This window comes from Poecilia reticulata, linkage group LG4, assembly GCF_000633615.1.
Source record: "Poecilia reticulata strain Guanapo linkage group LG4, Guppy_female_1.0+MT, whole genome shotgun sequence".
NCBI classification, from domain to species: Eukaryota; Metazoa; Chordata; class Actinopteri; order Cyprinodontiformes; family Poeciliidae; genus Poecilia; species Poecilia reticulata.
In genome coordinates, this window is record NC_024334.1 from 12,300,070 (window position 1) to 12,321,317 (window position 21,248).

General features: G+C 39.5%; 1 protein-coding gene across 2 annotated transcripts in view; it reads right to left on the reverse strand.

Annotated features, from left to right (window-relative positions):
* The window catches only part of dennd1b (DENN/MADD domain containing 1B), a 139,229-nt gene that overhangs the window by 32,606 nt on the left and 85,375 nt on the right, over nt 1-21,248 (reverse strand). For both annotated transcript variants that reach the window (XM_008406565.2, XM_008406566.2), the window contains 3 exons: nt 19,439-19,540; nt 7,240-7,365; nt 3,780-3,881 (listed from right to left, as the gene is read on the reverse strand). In XM_008406565.2, coding sequence (XP_008404787.1) covers nt 3,780-3,881; nt 7,240-7,365; nt 19,439-19,540 — 330 coding nt within the window. The remainder of the gene's footprint in view (nt 1-3,779; nt 3,882-7,239; nt 7,366-19,438; nt 19,541-21,248) is intronic.

Here is a 21,248-nt window from a genome sequence, read left to right on the forward strand (position 1 = left end):
TATACATATAGAAGACTACAGGCAGTAAACCATCTGGGTACAAGTGCCCCTTCAGGCTCTTGCAACAAGAAGAAAAGGGTTCATTTACTCCATCTCTGTTTGCATAATATCCACATGACAATCGAAGTGTGCTTGAGAGCCTGAGTGAGTGCAGGAGCTGGAGACGGTTGATAGGAAGCAGGTTAATGTTGACAGATGTTCCCCCGCATTCCTTCTGAAGACTTCTCCCACTTGTTCTGTTCTGAACAAAGATGGACTGCTTGACCGAGTGGAGGAAGAAAAAAAAAGAGCCTGAAGAGCAAGAAGGTGAATATGTGACATTTTAAAAAGCATGTGGCCTCAGTGTGTATTTTAGGATTAGTGTAAAGACTATTACTCAGAAAAAGATACAATTATTTATGGTTTGCGTTCTGGTTTTCTTTCAGCACACCACTCCAATATGCTCTTTTTTATTATCGCTTTATAGGTCATATAAACTCATTAGAACAATGGTAATTTAACCATATCCTCTCTAACATTAATATAACCAGGTGTACTGCAATGTAAGATTGTCAATAAAATTTGTCTTGTAAAAAGACAAACTCTTTCAGTTAAATGAGCAATTTAACTCTCCAATTATTCATAATGTGCTGCAGATTTAGATTAACAGCTCCGTGCTGCTCAAATGAGGGGACTGTTACTTAAACGGGTAATTTAAAGGGAGTGAAAAACACTTGCAATCAATCAAAAAAGTACATGTAGAAAAGCAATTTCCTGCTAAGATATGGTAACACCTCCACCTCAGGTAACACTTCAGAGGTATTCACATGTGGTTTGGACTGTTTAATGTGGACTGAGGTCAACAGAGTCCAACAGTATGGTTTAAATTTTGAAGATTTAAAATCAGTAAGGCCAAGAGTACAAAATCCCAGACTTTGGGTATTGTTTTAAGAATAAATAAATGAATAATTTAAAGTGAATTTGATTTTATTCAAGATGTATGGACTTCCACTAGAGATCGGGGTAAATTTCAATGAAACTAGAGATCTGTTTCATTGAAATGAAAACAGATAATATCTATTAAATATGAGACTGAAACAAGATTTACTAATGCTTTGTGCAATGCAACTTTTGTGGAAACTGTTCTATTTTCAAAGGGCATAAAACCCAACCAACCCTCAGACTTTCAAAATAAAAAAAACAGTTAAAACCAGAAGTTTGCATACACCAACAGACAGCTTTTTCACTCTCTGAAGTTAAATCAGAGCAAGCTTCTCTTGCTTTAGATCAGCTAGTGTGATCAAATTATTTCTATTCGCTAAATGCCACAATAGATGGAGAAATAACATGTCAGAGATTTAACTATTAATTTCTTCAAAATCAAAAGTTCATGTTCACCGTCTTAATTGTATGACTTGGATCAAATGTTTGAAACATTTTTTGCACAAAAACATTCATAGACGATGAGATTTTAGTTTGCTCAGTTCAGACTATTTCGAGCTCCTTCCAGAATGTTTTAGGGCATCTTGTCGCTTTAAATAAGCTGCTGTTGGCCACGCCCTCCCAGCTGAACATTTACACTCTCTGCCAACAGGTGCACAAGTATACAACCTTACATCTTTGAAAAGCAGAAATAGAGCCTCCTGCACAACTAACTACAATGCAGCAAGTGGTTTTTGGAAGGTAAGTCAACAGCAAAACACTTGTCTTCTCCAGCAGCCATTGTATAGCACACACACCAGCAAAACCAGCCGACCAAACATGTGGGACCTCTGCTTGGGTTGCTAGGTAACAGGGCTTGGCTTGGCTGGGGTTGCTAGGTAACAGGGCAGTGCCTTTCAAATGTGACTTAACAATCGGGCAGTTTTTGAAGTGGCTCATTTTCCAGACACCAAAGAACTGACTTGTATTCAGGGTTTTCTAAGCACTTGGCCTGTTATTATAAGCAGTAGAAACCCAAATGGAAATACAAAAACATGCAAAATGAGAATTTTGCATAATATGTCCTGTTTACCAATGCAGGTCAGAAGCACAAATTACAATATCTATATGAATGTTGACATAATTTTAGTGTATTAAACAGAAGAGTGGTCATTTGAAAAACGGTAGGATGGACTCGACTAAAGACACTCAAGTCCCAGCAGAACGCCAGCTTAATGGGTCTCCAATGTACTGCAACTCGGACAACAAGGGAACTGATTTCCTATTTCTCACTGTATGAATCACCAGACAAATCTTTGCATTATGAACTCAAACTCAAGCTGCAAAAGCTGCAATCACTACTTTTATCTTGAATGGTAATTTTGCTCTGCACGAATAGTCAAGTTTGGCATTTCAAATAGAAGACCAATTTTCTTCTGTCTTGGTTTTTGTTTCCATTACCTGTGTGTTTGTCAGTATGTAGACCATGCATCTGGAAACAGGATAAGGAGAAATATTGGCCAAGACACAAAAGTAGCTGAGATAAAACTATTGAATAAGAAACTACTGACCAAGAGCACATCTTCATTCCCACAGCATGTACCTATCAATATAAAAATTTATGCGTGCATGTGTGTGGCCATGCTAGAGAAGCACTGCATGTGTGTTTCTGAGCGGATGTGGGTCATGGTCAGAGCATCGCTCGGGCAAAACCACTGGCCCCGCTCACTTTAGCAGAAAGAGGAGTGAAGTAGATAAGCTCACCCCATCCCCTGCTCTCGAGAGGGGGAGGAGGAGGAGATAAGGACCTGTTTCCCAATGCTACCGCTTGAGGAGGCAGCCGGCCTGGAGGAGGCTTTGAACTGATGCTCACTATCTCCTCTGCCTGGGAAAATTATGAACAGGGTGTCCAGAGAAACAAAAGGCTGATTGAGGGCCGCTGTTCTGTACTCTCGAGGGGAAATCACACAACTATCATGGGTCAGAGAGCACAAAGAGGTGAGGGAAAAAGAGCGAGAGGAAAGCCAGAGGTGCCTTTCCTCTTGTATTGGTTTCGCTAAGTTTAGCATTACTGAAGGGACTTGGAGGGAAAACATTAAGTATACATGAGTGATTTGTTTTTTAAACACACCACACATGAATAGAGAACACCTCCTTAAACAGACAAGACACTGAGCACCACAGAGGAGAAACGACTTTCATTACAGTCTGGCAGGAGCTTTTTGTGCTTTCACAGACTGGCACAAACATGTTGAGGACAGAATGCAAACTTGTTATGGTTTTATACAGTCAGTGGACTCTGCAGCCCTAATTTATCACTTTTGTTTGTACTGAAGATAAAAACTGAATAAACAGAGAAACATTCAAATCTGAGCACGGCGATAATGACCGTAAACAGTTTGAAAGGGTCAGTAACCGTCCATAATCCGGGCTTTGCTCTTCTAAATTCCTCCTCATTCTGAACAACTGAACTGTCAAGATACTAACCGCAAACCCTGAGCAGCTGACAGTTTGCTGAGAGACGGCGTCCATCTGTAACAATCACTTCCCAACAAAAAACCCGCTTAAGGTTTTTTGTTGGGCTTCCTAACAAAAGTGCAGTTCCTAGATGGCGACTAAATATGTCCTGGTTTTTTTTTTACTTGTGTGTTCTTTATATACACTACACCAACAAGATACACTGTATAAGTAACTGTGACAGAAGAAAATGATAAGCAAGAATGATGAGAAATCTGCCCCTTTTCACACAGATTAAATTGTAGAACAGAAAACAAACTTAACTCCCACATTTTTTTGTTGTTATTTTTACATTTTGTTATCTCCAACATGCAGAAAAGAGTGCCAGTTGAGCAGAGACAAACATACACAGCTGTCTGTACCTGTTTAAAGAGCTGCAGGTTGACAGCCATGGACAGGAAGTTCTTCATCGTACTCGAGCGATGGTTGGCAAAACTCTCCTCGCAGAAGGTGATTGGTTCTCCCTGCAGAAAGAAACGTTTCATTTGACTAAATACACATTTTATTTTGTAGCTACAGAGGAAAAATTGGCTGCTTGAGTTGCAAAGGTTGCTGAACCCTGGCCTCAATACAAATAAAATTAATGAAAGTTTGTGGTTACAACACGACAGTGTGCAAGGAACTGGATATCCGCTTTGCTTTGGGAGTATTTCAGCTGATTTCTTCATTAGTGAGAAACAAGTAGAAAATCCAAGTAATACTGAAACAGAAAGGAAACAAGAAGTTTAAGTTTTTAAAAGAAATTGGAAACAGTCCTCTTTCAACCATTTCCCCTGGCTGCGCTCATATGAGCTGCGCTGGACCAGATGACGGTGTCCCACTAAACTTCCCAGCCCTCCGTATAAACACATTATCACATTATTACCATTTCTTACATCATGTCTGTTGGCCTGTGAGCTATAGACACAGAGGATGACAACAGAACCACTGCGGGCCAATCACACGCTGCCCTCCAGTCAATTCTAATTCATGTTATCTTATAATTAGCATAACTCTCACACATTTCAACGATGCTCTAAATTCCTGTGCAGTGAAAACAATGAGCTTTGTCTGTTCAAGGCTACGAGCGCAACGTGGCTCATACAAACAACTGAACAACAGCGGAGAGTAACCTCATTTTCAAGGATGGGAAAATGATACCAGTGGCCCAAATTACTTCACAAGAACGCAGCTCCAGTTAAATCGTGAAAAGTTTTAAAAGCAAAAAGATTTTTCAACTAAAAGAGTGAGTAGGGTGTCCTAACTTTTCCCCCAAACTACCAGTTTTATTGATACATTTTATTTAACGAATGAAAAGGCTCAATTTTGTTGTTTAAATGCAATTAAGTCACTCTTCTGCTGAAACATAACATATATATCTGTGTTAGAAATCCATACTTGAACATTTTAAAAAAGAAGTGGATGTGTAATGACGTGTCCTAATTCTTTTTTCACATAGACACTTTTTGCCTCTGTCTGATAGCTCAGTCAGAGCTTTTCTGGTCACAACACAGTAAAAGACTGAAAACTGGAGAAAACTTTTTATGCTGGACCACTGATTCTTTACAATATTCTTCCTGATGAGATCACACTGGCAAATTGAGAAGGAAAAAAATATTTTTTGACATAATTTCCCTTTTTGAAAATGGTAAAGAAACCATGTCATCAAGCTAAGCAAATGTGTGTTGCTCTTTTATAAGTTACAGATCAGCCACTAATAAAATATCTCCTTTCCTTAATGTGCCAGTTATTTTTCAAAGACAGGGGAAGCAATTATTCAAATCTTTTATGACAAGCAAGGCCAAATGAGCATTTACTTTCTCCCTAACATTTAATTTTTTACGTTTCATTTAGAAATGTCTGTGGCAGATGGCCGCTCATACAGAGCCAGGCTCTGGTTCTGCTGGAGGTTTCTTCCTGTTAAAGGGGAGTTTTTCCTCTCCACTATCACTAAATGCATGATGCTCGGCATGAGGGATTCCTGTAAAGTCAACGACACAACACAACACAAGCGATTGCCTGCTGTCGCTACATGTTTGTCCAGGAGGAGGAAATGACTAATAAACTGAGCTTTAGGCACCATTTGATAAGTAGAATTAACTGGAATGTATGTCGGATTGAATTGAAATTACTTTTTTGAAAAGTGCCTCATGAAGACATTTGTTGTGAATTAGTGTTAGATAAGTAAACTGAATTTAACTTTGCAGCATAGAAAAGACACAGAGAAGGATTTTAAAGCTCACTTGTTTGAGTGTAAATCTGTTCCTGTGGTAAAAACCGACATTTTTAAAAGATTTTTAACACATCTTAAGCAAGGGTGCCAAGAGAGAGGGTGTTGAACGTGATGACACCCTAGCCATTTACTCTCAGAACTGATTAGCGAATAGCTTGTTCAAACTTTAACTGAGGCTGAGTCTTAATAGTCCTGCTGGCTAAAACTAATTTTGCAAGTTTTTTTAACGGAAGATGGCGAGAAACACCTGGCAGAAGAACGTCGAGCTCAAACTGATGGCGTAAGAAAACCCCGTATAATCAGCTGATTGCCTTTCAGCTCATTATCAGGCTCCAGTTTTGTTTCATTTGCAGCTCAGCAAGACTCCCACTAAGCATCCACACCCCTCCTTCTGTTGAGGCATATGGGTCTGTGAACCGCTCAGCACAACTCAGCTCTTTCCAGGAGGATCTTTTCTTCAGCTCAGAACAATGAGCAGCGCCATGATACTCAACAAATACTGCGGGAAATTATGAGCAACTTCATTAAACTGGATGCTCTGTTTAGGTTTTAACATGTATGTTAAATCGGAGGCTTTTATGCAGACCTTGTCTACAAGCAAACACTGAGCGTGAGTGAACTGAGAAATTGCCGCTCACACACACAAACACGCTGCATCTCTGTGCTGGTGTCAGAGGGGAGGCAGTTTGTTCGTGTACTGTCGGTATACAGAGAAAAAGAGAGACAGCATCAATAATGTAGCATCTTGACTCCGGGAGTCCACAAAGTCCAATTAATCTCAAAGACTAAGGAACAAAGGCTTCGCTATTTGACAAACAGGACATGGTGTAGTTTGCTCTGCTCTGACTCAGACTTGATAAGCAGAGAAGATCTAGAAAAGAAATGTTAGGGGGGCTTAGTAAAGGAGAGTTAAACACCAAAGGTGGCTAAAAGGGATCTTCAAAGGGAACGTCCTGACTCCTTCCAGCTCCTCTGACATTTCACTGCTTCAGACAAGCCCACCTTAGCTCTGCTCTCCGTCTGAAAACACACCTCTTACCCTCAGTCAAAACTGCCACAGCCTTAACAGACGCAAGTGAAGTTCGACTCACTTCACTTCAGATAAGACTGCTACCATGTCCTGCACATCACCAAGAGAAAATCTGTTCTATTCACAAAATGCTTCAGCTTGTGAATATGAATCCATATTATGTGCTTGATGCTTTATTTTTTTCAGACAGTCTTAAAAGTGTAACAGTTCTTAAAGGTGAGTCAAAACTATGCTGATGTTTCCATTAGTTTGAGGCCATTTGTATGTCAGAAAAATCAGGAATCGAGTGGATCCCTGGTATTCATAGGGGTTATGGACACAGCTGCTTGCAAACAGCTAAAATCTGCAAATACGTGAGATTAGGGCTGGACGATATGACTGAAAATGTGTTTCATATCAGTCGACATCAATAATTATTGATTAGTGCTGTTGATTTTTCAAAAAACACAGACTTCTTACAGAGGTTCCAATAAATAATATTTACAGCGTTTCATGTTGGAAAAATACACTGAATTAAAAAATAAAGCTGAGGGGAAAAACTCTTCAATAACTGTTAGTAAAAAATGACAAAGAAGCTTACAGGTTTATATCTGAGCGCATCTCTGTACGATCCAAACAGAGCGGCCTGCGCTCTCAGGAAGGCCCTGGCCACGCCACTTCCTGTTGCCGTGGACTGCTTCTTCAGCTTGCCCTTCAGAGCGGACACCTGGTGGAAAACATCGAGGATGGGAAAGAGTTGGAGATGATAAAGACAGGGATCAGGGAGAGAGGGGAGGGAGACATGGAAGGGTAAAAGTTAAATTATCACCTCTGAAATTGGTGGAAGAAACAGCTAGCCTATTCTGGGTGTGAAGTATCACATTTGCAGGTCATCTCAAAAAAAGGGATAGGAAAGAATGAAAGCCTTTCCTTCAAGCTTATCTGTTGTGCTGCTGGGAGCACCTGCTGCTTTGCTAATTGAGCAGTGCATTGGGGCAGGAGGGAGGGGGAGTTGGAAGAGAGGGTAAAGAAGAGAGGAAATAGAAAGTTGCATCCTTGCTCTTCCTCCTTCAGCCCTCCTTCTTCCCCCGCCATCACCTTCCCTCCTTTCATTTCTGCCTCCATGTCTCAAGTCTCCTGGTCCTTCCACCCAGACCTGCTGTTCTCCCCTCCCCTCTTGGCTCTCCCAGACTCCCTCTAGAAAGGGATTCTTGACATAAAACGTCTTTAATTATTTCCCCCCTCTCCTGGCTCTGTCTCCAGGACTCCAGGCGAGAGTGGAGGAGCAGCAGGCCTGAGCTTGTTTCAGGATGACAAAAGATTCACCCTGGCCACCGGGCCCTGGGGAGTCTGGGAAGGAAGTTGTCAAGAGGCTCTCCTCACCTGCTCAGCAGTGGTCTGACTGTGTTGTGGAAGCGCGAGGAGGAGGCAGAGATACAGTAGTGATGTCATGTAGCGAGGGACTGTCGCTGTCTCTGTGTGGGCTGCACCAGCTTCACACTAAAGCGTGTTTCTCGTCTACATTACTCGGAAAAAAAAAAATCAATTGTAAGCCGACGCAAAGAAGGAAATGAAGGGTTGAAGCTTCAATTCCACTTCTGCAATATGTAATAGTGTAAAAATAACTAATGATTTTTATATGCAAGTAAACAATGTCTAAGGTAACAAGACGAAACTCTTTTGATTCACATTTCTGCGTTTTAAAACTGAAAAGTTGACAGCGCATGTAGAGCTGCTGTGTGAAACCAGAAAAAGAGTAAATTAACATTTAGAGTTAGCAGTCTGGTTCCTCCATTTTACACTGCATTGTAAATTTCAGCAGTCCAACCCAGTCACTGTTTAAAACAATGCAACACCAGGTTGTGACGTGTGTGTGTGCATGTGTGCGTGCGTGTTCTGGTGTGTCGCTGCTGTGAGTGTATTATTGCTGACAGACTTTTTATTTTGTAGTTCTAATGAGAAAAAATGCATTAAACAAACATTTTTATTGTGTCTTTTTAAATCAGGCATGTATGTCAAGGTTTTAAAAAGTTATGGGTAAAGTTACGAACATAAATCTGGAATCAGAATCAATCAATTTTCTCTCAACTGATTCCGATTTGTGATCAGCTGGTAAAATACAGAAACATAAGTTTTATTTGTATTCTTTTATGTATTCTGTTCCATCAACAAACAGCACATGTATAATAAAATCAGATAAGGCTGAGGGACAAATGACATCTACTGCTTTAGTCAAATAACAGAACTCTCATGTATTATCTCTACTTAAAAAAACTCAAACTTGGGAGTTTTTTTTAAATAGGGTTGTCTATTATTTTTATAAGACATATTTTTGTTAGGTAAATATTAAAATTAAATTCTAAGTGTGATGGCTTATATTTTATTGCTCGGTTGCATTGTCTGTACACCAGCAATTTTTTTTTCACAGATCTGTTTCATATTTTAGTGTCACAACATTGTAATAGTTTTAACAAATGTGCAAAAAAAATTTTTTATAAAACGTACATTACCCAGCTTTAAGGGCAATGTCATGTTTTTGGACTGTGGGAGGAAGCTGAAGTACCTGGAGTGAACCCACACATGCACAGGGAGAACATGCAAGCTCCACGCTGAAAGACCCCATTAGACACCAGAACCATTTTTCTGGAAGGCAACAGTGCTACCAACCCCATAATTATCAATATTTTGTATTATTTTTAGTAGCACTTCTATTAATTGTTGCTTTTCTGGTTAACCATGAATCATGGCATAAATCTTTTATTACTGTAAAAATGTAGCATTTTTACTAAAGGATATAATACAGTGACAATTTCATCCTGGCCCCCCGTCTAATTTCAATCACAGGTGAGATCAATATCTCTGGAAGTCTGAGCGGATCACACATGGAGGAAAGAACTGAGATGCTAAGAGACAAAAGAAAGAAGGGAAGAAAGCAAGATGTCGATCTTAAACTGGGACAAAGACAAAACGAACAGTGTTGATTCCACTCCCCTGGGCTTTCCCCACTCTCCACAGCGTCCCCACGCTGCCGTCGCAAAATGCTTCCAGGCATCAAACAGAAAGTTTACCATGGTTAAATTAACAAGTGTCATCTCCATATTCACTCATTCTACTAAATGCTTTTATGTTTATGTAAAGCCCTTTGTGGGATTAATATTTCATGTTTATGTGCTTATCACACATTTTTATTTATTTTTTTATTTCTGCAAATCATTAAACTGTCTCTTTTTTGTGTGGGGAGGAATCAAAGCGAACACGTCGTCAGTCTATGAGGGGGAGGCGTACCCAGAAGACTGTCAGAGCAGACGGGATAGCCGAGTTTACCCTGCAGAGTCCTGCACTGCGGCTCTGAAAGGGTGAGCAAACACTTTTTAATGAGGTTGGGGCACAATCTGAGTTTTACTTCCCAATAACACAAAAAAGGCGCAAAAGAGCAGCGAGTTTAAAATTAAGAAGAATAAAAGAGTGGGGCAAAACATATTCCTAATGTTCAGATAAACTGCTACATCTCTCAAATCAAAAGCCTTTAGTTGCGCCGCGCGAGTGCGAACCTCGTTTTTACTAATAGAAATCAAACCTCGCGACCCGTCCTCGCTCACGTTCCCGACAAAAAAATAAAATGAAATGAAATAAACGTGTATTTAGTAATTGGATCTTGAATGTGGTTCCTACGCCACAATCATCAGGTTTGCCTCCGCGGTAATGGCTCTGTCAAACTAATTAACTTCTACAGTTTGAGTGAAGCTAACGAGACGCGTACAGGCATCAGAGGAAGGCCAGGCTCTACAGGTGATAACCCTATTTGGCAGTGACATTTTTTAGTGTAAAGTCACAGTGGCGGTGATGAGATCAAAGGCAGAGACTCCCCCATTGGGTCCAATTAGAACTATAGCATTGTACAGGGAAGGGGTGGCAGCCGAAGAGAGGGGAGTGGGTGGCTGAGGGAAAGAAAAAAAAGAAAAAAACTGTTGAGTTATGATATTCATAATCTATGCAGAGAGGCCTTTCCAGTACAGGTCTTCTCCCCATAGCTGTGATCTTTTCAATTTACATCAAGGGAAGATAGTCGGGGATGAAAGCGGGGCATCCGAGGCGCGCAGCCCACAGAGGGCAGACATGGGGCCTCATTAAGGCCCGGCCCAGACAGCCCCAAACAGGGTTTGAAGTACGTCATATAAAGAGCACGGGGTCAAAGGTCAGACATAGAACAGATCTCCATTTAACTCTCCAGCTGGAGATGATAATTAGCAGGTGCAATCATGATCCCTGTCTGACTGTAAGGGATGATACCTCCATAGGTGACAGCAGAGAGCGGAGGGCCGAGAATGTCGGCGCGCATGGAGGGCCTCGCTGCACTCGCATACACACCGCCATTCATCAAGCGTCACCGCTTATCACGTGTGTGTCTGTATAAGACATGCTGCATTACATTCTAAAAACTAATTTCTATAATAATTACAACTATACTTCTATCTCTTACTTCTTCTATAAATGGGTTTACATTCATGCAACATCCATCATAGAGGTGTAGCGACTATTCAAAAGTTCTCTCATTCATCTGTGTCCTGCATCTTATTCAAGGCGACTTCTTCTCCAGTTAATAAAAAGCTTTAGCTCCGACACGATTGAGTGAACAAACCGTTCCTTCAGATGTTTATTGTAAGGTTTTGTGGACCATAAAGAGTGAGCTGGATGGACTCCCCTTGCCTTGCAAAGCCTGGATTGTGGATTGTGCAACTCAAGAAGAAGTCCGAGTTGCAACAATAAGAAGACTTTATATCAGTTCAGTTGCTAAAATAAACAAGCAGATAAATGTGCTCCCATCCTTGTCATTGAAATTGAAACTTAGTGTCATTTTAACTCTTAGAAAAGTTTAAGTCCTTTTCAAGCAGGATTGGTTTCTCTAAAGGTTTATGCTAAATTTATTCTATACCCAACGTCAACTATTCAGAGTTCATCTTACTTAAGTTTATATTCAGTCTAGCACAAATCCATTGTAAATTTGAAATTTACAATGGACATAGTAAATATCAATTGTATCCATTGTAAATTTGATATTTACAATGGATTTGAACATAAGGAGTTTACCGCCAATGTTTACTCCCCTATAGCGGTAGATACGCAAGCAAAAATGTGATAGGCTGATTTTATAAATATTGGTTTCATCTTTCTGTGCATGTTTTGCATTTTAGCAACTTTATATGCAGATTTCTTGAATAAATAAATAAAGCAGTGTTACTGCAAGGTATATAAAAATCTGCAGCATAACCATTTTTATGATGCAAAAATGCTTCCAGACAATTGAAGCCTCATTTATTGTTTCTTGGTGTAGAAAATGATTATAGATTCATATAACTTACTTCAGTTATATTTGTAAAAATATTATTTTTAAATTCTAGAGATTCTGTTTTTAAATCGCTATTTAAAAACAGAGATTTTGTATGCAAAAAAGGATGTGAGTGAAGGAGAAAAGAGAGTCATGTTTCAGTTTTTGGATTCAGAAAAAATATCCTTCAAGTGTTCCTTTATTAATAAAAAAAAACAGTAGTTTTAAGTTGATTCTGCCTGTCCAAGATTAAAGATGTAGCACTTTTTACCATTTGCTACATATCAGGACAGAGTTCACAGATAAAGACATGAAAGAAAAAAAACACAAATCATCTGAAATAAATTGACAGAAGCTTAAAAAAACGATAAATTTTGAGTGCTTCAAGTTTGAAGATGCAAAAAGAAGTGGCAAAAGCTTCAGAAAACCTTCGACTGCAACACATTCACAATTTCTCTGGTGGTCCATTAAAATCCGTAAGTGATTGTATTGGCATCACATCTCAGTCTGGTTTGATATAAAGCTTTTTTATTACATACTTTATTTATACAAACCACAGTTGTCCTGTAAACTAAAGGCCTTGAAACCTATTATTATTCAAAGTTTTATGATTTTAATTTTTTTTAAATGCAGTCAATAATTGTTGAAAGCAAAATAGAAAATCAGAATCAGAGCATTGATAAAGCTTAAAAAAAGGAAAAATATGAAACATATGGAGATTTTTGCATAAACCATGAACTTCAACCAGAGAAAAGGATAAAAAATAAGAGCCTGACTGACAATATTGCATACAATATACATATAAAAAGAGTAAATCAAAGAAACAAAAGACACACTAGGCCCTGAATATATATTTAGAATTATAATCAAAAATTATAATACAACATTGCAAGCCTCTCCCCCAAATAATGACCCCGACATTTGTCTGTTGTTGGAGGGGGAAAAAAAAGGGAATAAAAAGTTGAGTTTTCTCTTCGCAAAAAGAGTGTTTTGTTTAAGCTTCTGTCCAGGGAAAGAAAGCCATGGGGACGCAATTAAAGAACTACAAAGAAAAAAATAGTTATGAAAATCTCCCACTTTCTTTTGATGTGCTGCAGTCTGAAGTGTACACACACACACGGCGCACGCACAAAACACACAGACACAAATCCGAACAAAGACACAGAGAACAGACATACAGCACAGCCTAACAACTGCAGATGCGTACATGCACACAAAGAGCATGGGACTCGGAAGTCTATGAAACAGATTCATTCATTAAACTAAAGATTAATATTAGATTTCATAATTTTATCTCCCAATTAACCTTTTTCCCTATTCATTAAGCTGCACAGTAGAAGGGATTATTAGATAAAATAATGGGATGGAGTATACCTATTTTTAGTTTTAAGCATAAGCGTTTAAAACATAATTTTACTGGAAATAATGTGCATGAATGAAAAAAAAAAGAAAAACAAGATGAGATCAATTACAAAGTACAGAAATTGTTGATCTATTGTGGAGTTAATGCAAAGCAGGTAATTGTTAGGAAAAAATGAAGAGTGGGAAAGCAGAAAAGAGGAAAAGCTGTATGCGTGCGTGTGTGTGTGTGTGTTTTAATAGGGCTATGAGTTTCTCCCCGGTGTGGGGTTACTTTGTCAAGCTGACCTCTTATAGCAGCTGAGCGGCAGAGTTTTGCATACATAATTAACTATAGCTAAATGTCATCTCTCGCTTCAATAACCATCGCAGTGGGTGTTGCTTCTCTCCCCATTTTTTATTTTTTTTGACTTCTAATCCGGAGTGAACCATCGGCAGAGCAGCTATATGTGGAAATGAAGTGCAGCTTTTAAAATCCACACGAGTAAACCGAGGAGCCGCAGCGAAGGGAAATGAACGAGTTCGCCGACGTTTAAAACAATCACAACCCGGAAAGTAATTGTCAAATGAGCAGACTCTGACATTTGCAGCTGGTAAAATACTGGCTCACCAACAAAAACGACATCCGAGTCTTTGTTTGGAGCTTGTTATTATACACTGTGGACTGTTCCTGGTAAAGTACGACATGTATGTGAGCTGGGCGGCCACATTTTCCCACAACGAATCGCATGAGAAACTTTGCTTTAAATGGATCAGACGCACTCGGTTTGTTTTAAACAGAAAGAAGTGCAGAGAAGATCAGATGGACAAACAAATAGTGGCAAAAGTTTCCTCCTGAGCGACACCCGAGAGTCGCTGATGAACGTTCCCGGTTGACAGCGTGTAGGAGTGCCTGAGTGCATCTGTGCACCTACACGCGAGCGCTGCCTGCCGTCTGCAGCGCTCTGTAGTGGCTGATGATGTAGATGTTGCTCCCCAGAAAGTGAGCGCCCAAATTAAAGCCGCGATGTTTGATTAAGTGTGCCAGGTGATCTCAGGAGAGGCGCGGCAGACACAGCCTCAACCCCCTCACTCATTTGTAAACCTCCAAATGCGGGCTTGAAATACAGGAAGTAGGAGTGTGTGCTGTAAATCCCCCCCCCCCCCTCCCCACCTCCCTTGATTGGGAATACAAATGATCAAATGTACGAGGGCTAGGATTGTATGGGTACACGGTGTCAGCAAAGCAGCGAGCAGCAGAGAGGAGGAGAATAGAAGGAATTAGGTTTGTGATGTGTGAGAAAGAGGGAGAGAGAGGGAGCATCTGAAAATAAAGATATAAGCTGCATTGTAGCTCCTCAACTTGAATGTGTGGCACAGAAAGAATAATACATGAAAAAAATCTGTCATTGGTTTGAGATCAATTGCCAGAATCAAATAAAAACCTTATTCAGTCACACGCTGTTTGTTTTCTGAATTAACCGACTCCTAATTTGCTATTCTTGGATAGTTTTAATGACTAGCGAGGTAAACAACTTCACCAACCAAAAGTCAATTATAACTTTATCAGTCTCCAGTTGGGAGAGGAGATGTGGATCTTACAAAAAGCAACAAAAATACCTTGATCTTTTTTGTTTTATTGAGCATTTCTTCTCAGCGTGCTTGTCAACACACTGATTTTACTGACAAAGCATGGTGTCACAAAGATTAAAAAAAGTAGCAAACTATTGCAACTTTTGGTTGAACTTTACGAGTTTTCAGGAATGCAAAGGACTGCTAAAACACATTATGCAAAATTTAAAGAATGCTCTATTTTCTCCCAACAATTTATTTAAATAGTTGTGAAAAAAAAAAAAGAAAAAAACAGCGATTCAAACAAGAGAACAAAGACTACCCTAGCTCTACACTGCTGCTCATATGATAAAGAGGAACATTAGAGAATCTGCATGGCTGACCTTTAACTGTTATCAGATATGCACATTGTTATTTTACTTTTTAACTCAAAGCCTGGCGTTATATGTTAAATAACTATAGCGCAAAAACAGTAAAATGCAGAATCTTTGATTCATTTGACACCAAATCCTATTAAAGAGACCCAAAGTTTAAAGTTTATTTGGTGTTCCTCAGGGCGTCGTGTCCAAGATTTTTTTTTATTTAAATGAAAAAAAAAAAAAATTCTAGAGTTCCAACAGTAACAAATATTTTAACGCTTACAGATCAAAGTATTTTTTGATCTGGTTTAAAAGAAAGAGCTGTTGTGTGTGGAACATACTCGGAAATGTACAAAATAAAAAGGCGTTTGGCCATAATTAAGTAAAACACAGTTTATGTTATTCATTTATTAAGATCAAGAAGAATATCTTTAGTAAATAAAATAAAGCACATTCAGTACGACAAATCACTTCAAACAAACTGTCTACCTGTTTAACTGTATTTGAATTAAGAAGCAGCACTTATAAAACAACTATGTTCATTAACAAGTTGCAGAAAAAAAAGTATAGTCACAAAAACTGTTTATAGAAATAAAATAAGTATTATTGTTAAAATAGAAAATATTCAAACTTACTTCTCAGTTTCACTTTTTAACAGCAGGAACCACATATAAAAAAAATGGTCACTGCTAATATACAAAACTGTTTTCTCTCAGATATGGAGGATATAATGTAAAAATGCTTCTGTTAATCTAGATGTGGAGCTAAAATGCAGAATGGATGAACTGCAGACCCTAAATGACTCTCAAGCTTGACTGAAGACTGTTTTAAAGTTTCACTGTTTCCACAAGTGCCTAAGTATATATGTTCATTCACACACGTTTTTGTATTTCTATCCATATTAGGACATAGTATTGCTTCATTTATGCATAATCCAAACACTAAAGCTAACACTAAACATTACCAGTATATTCCAAACCCTCCACTTAATCAAAACTTAATTCACACCATACATCTAAAGCCAACAGCTAACCTGGCCAAAGAGGCTCCACCGCATTAGTACTGACTGGGCTTTGACCCCCAAAAGTCCCAATGGTTTTCATACGGTCAGTAAATATGCAACACAGAACAGCTTGTTAATTAGTTTTAGATTTAAAATGAATGTCATTCAACCAAGAAGTTGTCCCTGATATAAAATGAGACAAGCCTTTCCAGAAACCATCTAAAGGGAAATGTATTTTTAAAAATAAACTGATGGTTTCATTTACGTTTTATATCAAAAATGGCATGTTGAAAATTATTTATACCCTTCTCAATAACCAATGGATAAATCTCTGTAGCTGTGGGATCACAGCTACGAAACTCTTACACATAATTGCTGACCAGGTTTCCACAAATGTTTCGATGATTCCTTTGTGGTGATTAGCTCCAAGTGTGTGAGGTGGGAAGAACTCTTTGCCATCTCCCTAATTATTACATCACTCCACACATTCTCCATCAGATTCAGAATCCAGAAGACATATGTCATTAAAATTAAAATCTTACTTTAAACGTGTCAGGGGTATGAAAAATTTTGAGCTTCATTACTGTTTATAGTTTTGTTCATTTATGTGGATATATGTCGGTAGAAATTAAGTAATGTATGGTATGCACATGTATAAATGTGATTAAAATAAAATGTGTGACTCAAACAGGGAATTAAAAAAAGGAAGTTAACAGAAAGGGTTGGATGTAACAATAATTTAGCTTTCTCCTGCTCCTTTTGGTTATGTTCTTTTTAAATGAATGATTGTAATAATAATAATAATAATAGATGAAAAATCAGTAATTTAATTCTCAAAGTTCATTTCAGAAGATCACGGCTTCCTTTGGCACCCCTTAATAATTACTCTCTCAATAGATTTAGCCTTCCTTTGCAAAACGGAACCGCTACCAGCTTACTAGTATTTGTAATAGTCAATAAATGTGAAATATTATGTGTGAAACTGTGAGAAAAGGCCGTTATGGGGCGGGCACTTGTGGAGCTGGGGTAGGGGTCCCGTCTGAAAGGGAGCGGCTAATTCAGGACAACTGTGAACTCTGAACCTGCTAAAAGCACGGCCACTGGTCAGCCGGGCCGCCTAACCAAGTCCACATGCGCTCACAGCCTGCGCTGCCGTAATTACACGGATCTCTAAAGGTTTGTTTAAATCAACATCAGAGGTGCTTTGTTTTCCATCACAGTTGGACCTAAAGCACAAACACGTTTTGCCTGTAGCCTTTACCTTTTAATTCATGCCGTGCTGCATATATTCTTAGAAAGTGACGCCGGGGGTTTGCGAGTGAGGATCGCTGCGACTCCTTAGGTCTCAGGGCCCGGGCTTCACTCTGAATAAACTAGAGTGTTAAGTAGCCGCTGTTACAGTGAGAACTGGAGAGAAATAAAAAGCGGTTTTTAATAGCTAAGAAACGACGCGCAGACAGAGAAGCGCTCGGCATTAATCAGGAAATCAGGCCCCAGTTCAGTAAACAGCACAATGCCTGTAACATCTCCTTGTGTGGAAACACTAACATCAAATGCCATGTGGCATGTCCTCATCACTAACAAGCTAACTAACAAGAGACCTGGAATTCCACTCAATTAGTACCTGCTCGCTTTGTTATTAATCTACTAGCCTCTGTGAATAGATAAGAGGAGACAGGAGGGAGAAAAAAAACTTGTATGGGAATAAAAAAACAACAACAACAATTTGTTCCGATAAATATATTAATGCCAGCAAAGTTTCTGTTTCAGGTGCTGTAATTTGACATGATATGCGAGCTATGTTCTGTCATTAGTCAAGAAAAATTGGTGAGCAGGGGATCAAAGCGAAAAAGGCACTGAGCCTGCCACTTAATTTATCACACGGCAAAAAAGACAAAGGCTTTTCTCTCTGCTTCTGTCGCTTTTCAAAAGCCTCCACTCTTTTTATGACAAACTCAGTTTGCAATTTAATTTAGGGCTCCAGTCCCCAGGTGCAGAGAAGCGAGCAGGCAGGAAGTGAGAAGACGGTACTGCAGCCAGACAGGCACACAGGCAGAGAAGTATGAGAAAGCAAACAGCGGGTGCAAGAGACGTCCAGGTTGGCGGGAAGTACTGCGAGAGAGACACGTAGGCAGACAGGTGCCATGAAACCCGAGCAGCCGGGGAAGCAATAAGGCAGGCAGGCAGGCAGGATTGAAAGTCGGCAGAAAATGTTATAAAGTGGAGAAAAGAACTCACGAGGTAAAGAGACGTTCGTACGCGCTAGCAGTCAATGTTGGCAGAGCAGTGCTAAATCAGGAGAACCAGAGAAGTGTGGGAGTGTGAGCAGGTCTGGGGTCTGCTGGGCAGTGGGTTGAATTATGTAGTGCTGCTGGGGGAAGGAGTCCAGTAGGCAGTGGAACCTGAGCGTATGCTGTTAGCAGCGTGGGTAATAGTGCATCCACCGCCTCAGCTGGGATCCCAGCGCCTCACAGAGGAGCTTTAATACACACACTGTGAAGACCAACTAAACAAACAGATTCCTGCTTCCACCAAGACAGGGGAGACGAGCGCATGTGTTGTTTCCTCGTGGCTGTGGATGTGTGTATAAAAGTGTGAGTGACCCTGACGCCACGGCGATGCTTCCTGTAGCACTGACCAGCGTCAGCGCTCCATTAATTAAAGAGACGATGCGCTGGCAGGTGGCTTCACTGCCCACACTGGTAATTGGACCCTTTCTACCCACTCTCTCCCCCCCTACAAAATCACCCATCTCTGCCTTTTCTTTTCTTTCCTCTGCCTCGTTCCCTCCCCCTATCTCTCAGAAACGTGCCAGTGGGCAGGCAGCAACGCAAGACTTTGTGAAATAATGATTAGAATGGATGAAGATGAAGGGAAGGGAGTTTCACATTTTCCCACATGCCTCTGATGGTCGGGGAATGCTGTTTGCCTTCAAGCGTCATACGACGCGACGGGAGTTTACTTTAGACAGCCACAATCTGAGAAGCCAGAGCTGCAGTCATTAATGATGTGGGGAGGGGACAGAGCTGTACTTTGACAAGTTTCTGGATGTGGGTGTGCGCGCGGATCTGCGCGCACATGTGGGCAGAGATGTGAGAGCGAGATTACGTCGGGAGGAGAGAGGGAAAATAACCTTGATGTGCTGCATGTGGAATGACACAATAAAAGGCTGAGATGCTGGAGACGGTCGTGTGTTTCTCACCACGTCGCTGGGTAGGTTGTGCAGGTCATCAAACGGGGTCTCCAGGGTGTTCGTGTCCACATTCAGAATGACCACATCCTCCAGTGATCGACTGCGAACCCTCTGCAAGACAAAATGTGCAGTGTGATCTACAGCAGCTGTGGACAGAGTGAAAACTTCACAACATATCGAGTTTGGAAAAACGCAGCGACTGGAACTGCGTGTGTCTGTCTTATTCTACTGTCTGTTGAGTCCCAGCACAAGCATGCAAAACTCGACTTAATGAGGAATGATTCTGTGATCACCTGAAACAAACAGCAAAGGGAAAGACTGGAGGGAGAACATCCCGAGACACATGAAAGCTGAGATGGAACATGCAGATTATTGCAACAAATCAGGGGTTTTCTGGCACAAAAAAAAAATTCTTCAAGTTAAATCGTGAAACATTGTGTTATAAAGTTATTATTTTATGAACTTGTTAATAATTTCATGTTATGAAAGAATCAATCCTCAAATTGTGACAATCTGTCATTTTAAATAAATACTTAAAATTGCCACTTTTGGAGGCTAATTTTGGATAAAGCTTGTCACTAATTTATAGAACAAAAAATGTTTTCAACAACATATCAAAAAAGAGGAAAATATCAGAAACTAGAGCTTTTAAAGTGGTCTTCATTTTAGCAGAACTAATAATAGATAATAATCTATAAGTTTTCTTCTATAACAAATATTTTTGTCTAAAATGTCCAAAGCTCTTCCTAAACGGCATAATTCTACATTAACATACAAGATCTGCTTGATGCTTTTATGTATTACAGAGACTAAATAAATCACAACTAAATGTTCACATTTTAATATAAAATAACAGAAGTAAATTCATCATAAATTTCCAAAAGATAATTTAATTCGTCAAAAGGAAAAATAGCCATCCATCCCCCACTGTTGGTGAATAAACTACATGAGATTGCCCATATTTTTTGTTTACTGCTTCAGCTACACCAGTTACTTAAACAGAACCTGTAGGCTAATAGATCAGAAAGAACAACATCATGCCCCGGTGTAGTTACGTTCAAAAGCAGATGAGACATTGACATCTATCAGTCTGAAAAGGGTTAAAACACCATGTCTAAGGTTTAGTAGGAGTCAATGTTGAGAACGAGCTGGAAGGTCAAAATTACACTTTGACCTATCCAACATAGGCAAACAAAGATCTTGAGGACTGAAAAGAAAATGATCTGTGATGTGTGTTGCATCCTGGGGAAAAAAAAACTAACTTCAGAAAAGAACATCATGCCTCCAGTGAAACATGATGGTGTTAGTTTGGTTTTGTGTTGCTGGATGACAAAACTAAGATTTCTGCTCTGTTTTTTGAAAGAGCTCCATTTCCATCAGCTTGTCACCTTAAAGTCAAGTGTGATAAGGTTATGCAACAGGACAATGATCCAAAATATGCCAGCATAAATATCCCTGAAAAGCTCAAAGAAAGAATAAAAATGCACAGATTTAGATGCTGATTTCAAACAGGCCGTTGATGCTCAAAAAGTGGCTGAATTAAAAGAAGAGGAGGCCGCAAGACTCATTCACAGTTATCACAACTGTTTGTCAGATTTTGGGTGACGGTGACTGTTTTAGTAATTCAAATGTGAAAACTGCATTTTGTTTATGTTCAAATATGTTTGATGATCGAAAAAATTGAAGAAAAAGGAAAGAAATAAAATCTTTAAAGGGGAAAAAATCTTCTCTTTTAAGACAACTTTCACCCAAATTAACTGAATTTCACTGTACTTTACTGAATTACAATCGGAATGCATGTAATTGTGTTTAAATCTAT